The sequence below is a fragment of the Populus euphratica genome, unplaced genomic scaffold, assembly GCF_000495115.2.
Source record: "Populus euphratica unplaced genomic scaffold, PopEup_1.0 scaffold597.1, whole genome shotgun sequence".
NCBI classification, from domain to species: domain Eukaryota; kingdom Viridiplantae; phylum Streptophyta; class Magnoliopsida; order Malpighiales; family Salicaceae; genus Populus; species Populus euphratica.
Window position 1 is genome coordinate 107,798 of NW_011500481.1, and position 4,500 is coordinate 112,297.

At 32.5% G+C, this 4,500-nt stretch overlaps 1 protein-coding gene across 2 annotated transcripts; it reads left to right on the forward strand.

The window, feature by feature from the left end:
* Positions 1-417: 417 nt before the first annotated feature.
* LOC105114951 (ethylene-responsive transcription factor RAP2-12-like) lies at positions 418-1,817 on the forward strand. Of its 2 annotated transcripts, none has more exons than XM_011011688.1 (2): positions 418-754; positions 847-1,817. In XM_011011688.1, exons 1-2 carry the CDS (start codon positions 565-567, stop codon positions 1,605-1,607), a joined length of 951 nt encoding a protein of 316 aa, XP_011009990.1. In that variant the 5' UTR covers positions 418-564; the 3' UTR covers positions 1,608-1,817. The 2 variants fall into 2 exon arrangements, with proteins under 2 accessions (XP_011009990.1, XP_011009991.1); XM_011011689.1 differs by having other exon boundaries at positions 853-1,817.
* The last annotated feature ends 2,683 nt before the right edge of the window (positions 1,818-4,500 follow it).

Below are 4,500 nucleotides of genomic sequence, written 5' to 3' on the forward strand. Positions count from 1 at the left end.
ATTAGAGTCATTTCACTGTAAAAAAAATAAAAAAAATATGATTTCATGGTGAATTACAAGTTTTAATAGTTTTTTCAGAAGGGTAATCCAATAAACAATGGTTTGTATCATGTGCCACAATTTTTTTCTTATCTCTTTTAGGTTTTTTTTAAGAAAGTATTTATAATATAATGATTTATTTATTTATTTATTTTGCCTTCGTAGCAAGATTCGTTGAAAGATAACCTTGGATTTAAGCAGCTTTGACATCCGCGATAACCCAAGGAAATGAAGTGTTTTTTACAGCAACAAGTCAACAAAGGTTATGCATATCTTAAAAAACAGTTGATGCATATCTAAAGAAAGTTCCTAAACCGGACCGCTTGTCCCTACCGCTGTCACCCACCCACCTCGTTTCCTCGCACTACATAAACCCCCTCCTCTTTATTACTCACTCATCCTTCAACTTAAAAATCCGTCTTAAATTGTTTTCGACTCAACTCTTCTTCATCATAAACCCTCGTCTACGTTACTTCCCTATCAACAGATCTCTCATAGTTTTATTGTTTAGCTAATTAAAGAAATATGTGTGGCGGTGCTATTTTAGCTGATATCATCCCTCGTAACCGCGGCCGCCGCGAAGCAGCTTCACAGTTCTGGCCAAACTCATGCTTCGATAAACTCGGTCCCTTTGAGTCCTCTCTGAGCCAAGCTAGCAATCAGGAGGAGTCATTTACTCTCAAACGACCCCAACCCCAACCCCAACCCGCTTCAGGTATCATATTCTCTCATTTCATTTCTTGTTATAGGTTTTTCCTCCATGTTCATGTTTCAAAGAAATTGATTTTGAATGTGGAATTTATGCAGAAACAGGGGGTCTTGAGCAAGTGGAGAAGCCCAATGCCAAGAGGCAGAGGAAGAATTTATACAGAGGTATAAGGCAACGACCTTGGGGTAAATGGGCAGCTGAGATTCGTGACCCAAGAAAAGGAGTCCGTGTTTGGCTCGGTACCTTCAATACTGCCGAGGAAGCAGCTCGAGCCTACGACAGAGAGGCTCGCATAATCCGCGGCAAGAAAGCCAAAGTCAATTTTCCTAACGAAGATGAACATTACTCCTCCTCTCAAAATTCAACTACCAAGCCTCCTATGTACCAAAACCCCACCTGTCATTTCTCAAAAGGTTATGATTTTGGGTACGGTTCTGGTATGAATCAGGTTAGATCCTACTCTTCAAATGGTTTTAATGGCCAGCCAATTGTCGCTTCCGGGGAGGATGATTCTGGGTCCGCTTCAGAGGAGGTAACAAGACTGGTGGGCTGTAATCAGAACGTGAAGAGTAATATTTATATGGGTCAAGTGAAGCTGGAAGTGGAGGAGAAGCAAGAGAAGGTGAATAATAAGGAGGTGGTGGTGGTGGATTTGGGAACTGGAGAGGAAGAAAACGAGGTACAGCAACTGACCGAGGAGTTAATTGCGTATGAGAATTACATGAAGTTTTATCAGATTCCCTATCTGGACGGGCAATCCATGGCACCAAATGGTTCCACACAGGAAAACCTTGTGGCTAATCTGTGGAACTTTGATGATGTTTGTGTCGCACCTCCTGTCACATCGGCACCTCTGTAATGGCGACGGCAGTGTCTTGTCTTTTCTTTTTCTGCTTTTTCAGATGGTTTTGTAAACTGGCAATTGATGATTAATTATGTTTTTTCCTTTTTTTGTTGTGTGAAATATGTCTTGTTTCAACGAACAGTTATTTAACTTCTTGAATTTGCTGTCGAAATGTAAATTTTATGAGTTGATTGTCGATCAATAAAATTATTATCCTTCCCTTCATTTTCGTGTTTCTGTTTCCCGATTTGCAAGATGAGATTTTGAAAATGTTGCGAGCTCTAACGACGACTAGGGTTCTTCCTCATGTATATGGATTTCACTGTTAAAGGGGTCTCCATGGATCCTCCTATTTTAATGATCCGTACCGTCTGAACCGAAAGAGTAGTAGGTTTCATATATATATATATATAGTTATCATACTTCCGAATGATATATAAGGAATGAATATTCTTAAATCAGTTATCATACTTCCGAAAGATATATAAGGAATGAATATTCTTAAATCACTAAATTCATCACAAACACATGGGAAGCCTCGATTAGGTAAATAAATAATACATTAATTTGTGAATACCGATTAATTACTATACCTATTTATACATACATTCCCTTGACGTAAGCAAAATTGTGTAGGATAAATGATTCATGTAAATTCCATTTTGGATTTTCCGCGCAAATAGCAAATCAAGATGCTCTAATTGAGACCCAAGAAAGTGGCAGCGATGAATGAACTGGTTGATAACAAGGCATTAAAAAACTGAGGTCAAAAGTGTCGAGCGGAGGGAGAGGTTGAAAATTGAGAGGTTAAGTTAAACGCGGCTGAGGAGAAAGCAAATACAAAGTTGGCATGCTGTAAGAAGCAAGTGGGGAAGCTAAGGTGGTAAAAATCTGAAACTAGGAACTGCTTTGCTGGTTTTTTGATAAACTACCGCCTAGAGAGCCCGGTGGGCGCCCCTGGCATATCTTTTTGTAAACTTGTACTACCACTCGTCTCCTCGAACACTTGAACGACTACGACACAAAATGTCGTACAGACGAATGAGGGTTTATGTTTCAAAATAAAAAATTACAGCCCTAATGATCTCCGGTACTTTTACTATGCATAGGTGCTTGGCACCCACCCGAAGCTTCCGCCCCTGCCTAGACCTAACATTATAAAAATATCAAAATAACCATCCGGGATTGACTGACACAAGGCCCCGGTTTTAGATTGAGTAAAATAACCTGATTGAATAAATAAATTATAAAAATATCAAAATAAAATTATTTTGAATAAAAATTATAAAAAATCAATAAATTTTAATAAATTATAGATGAAATTATCAAAGGACAACCAAATTAATTTAAAGTTTACTTTTTAAAAGATATAACCCGAATCAGGAGATAGATTTATCAAGTTTAAAGATAGAAAAAAGAAGTATTAATCATGTATTACAAGTCTAAAACACTCATATTAATTTTTTTCAAATATCTTATTAATTTTAATTCATAAAATTTACAACACCTAAAACCTTTTAATAAAATATTGCTCGCTTGAAGAGTATAATGATAATTTTGTTATTTTTATAAAAAAATATATTAAATTGGGTATTAAAAATAGTAAAATATCTTAATAAAGTTTATTAGTCATATTAAAATCATCAGAAACAAACAAAAATTTTTGCATTTTAAAAATATAGTGAAAATATTAAAATATCCTTGAAAGAAAAATTTTATGAATTGACATCTAAGAGTTTTTTTTTGGTTTTTTTTATTGTTATTAGATTGACTAAAAATTTTTATAAATTGACATCTAAGAGTTTTTTTTTGGTGTTTTCACATTGGTTTTTTTATTGTTATTAGATTGACTAAAAAAAATTTAGTATTTTAATAAATATAAAATATAATTAAAAAAAAGTTGGAGATCGCACTTTTCACGTGGTGCCTCCTAGCAACTGAACACTACTTTTATTCATGTCATTGAAAGTGTGAAGACATCCTTTTCTTTTCTAAATGGCATGAGGAGGTATGGTGTCATTGGTAGTTTTTTTTTTCTTTTACTCACTTTTCTCTTTCATCTATGTGAAAATTATGCTGACAATATAAAATTTTAGAGCTGTCTTATTTATTGAAATGTCAAATTCAATTCTTATTTTTTTATTTTTATTTTTGTTTTTGGTCATTTTATAAATTTTTTATTTATTTTTTTATTTCTTCCTTCAATCCTTATTGATGATATATTATTTTCTCTAATTTGATCCTCCTTTTTTTATTGTGTTATTTTTGTTTGTCTTTTTTAAATTGATTTTTTTTCAATTTTAACCTTCAATCAAAATCTTAATTTTATTTTATTTGCAATTTTGATCCTCATTCATTTGATTTTTTTTGTCCTTTCATTAAATTGATTTTTGTTTTCAATTTCACTCTATAATAAAAAGTATAAATTTTATTTTTTTATTTCAATTTTGATCAACAATGTTTTAATTTCTTTTTTTAATCCTTTTTATAATTTTTTTTTAATTTCACTCTTAAACATTTAATTAGTTGAAAATTAAGGTTTGTTATTTTTTCAAGTAGGATGCTTTTAATCTAATAACCCAGATCATGAGTTTGAAAAGTTATTGTGAATTGATGATATGTTTTTTTTATGTATTTTCTTTCCAACTTTCATCTTTTGACATTTTCTTTTTTAAAAAAAATTTGGGCTTTATTGTTTTCTTTATTTATATTCCTTTGGGTTTTTCCGATCACATCTATTGGGTCGTGAGTTTAGTAGGTTAACTCAGATTGACTCAACTCTTATTACCTAGGTTACAAGTTTATCATGCTAACTCGGATTGACTTGGTTTTTTTTTTTTTTCTTTTTTTTTTTATATTTTTTCTTTTTTTTCATTTATTTTTTGTGTATTCCTTTCATTTTCTTTTC

Bases quoted from the DNA above. Each gene is read 5' to 3' on its own strand.
- LOC105114951 (XM_011011688.1), top strand. From the start codon at position 565: ATGTGTGGCGGTGCTATTTTAGCTGATATCATCCCTCGTAACCGCGGC. The intron at 755-846 runs GTATCATATTCT...GAATTTATGCAG, and splicing joins CCAACCCCAACCCGCTTCAG to AAACAGGGGGTCTTGAGCAA.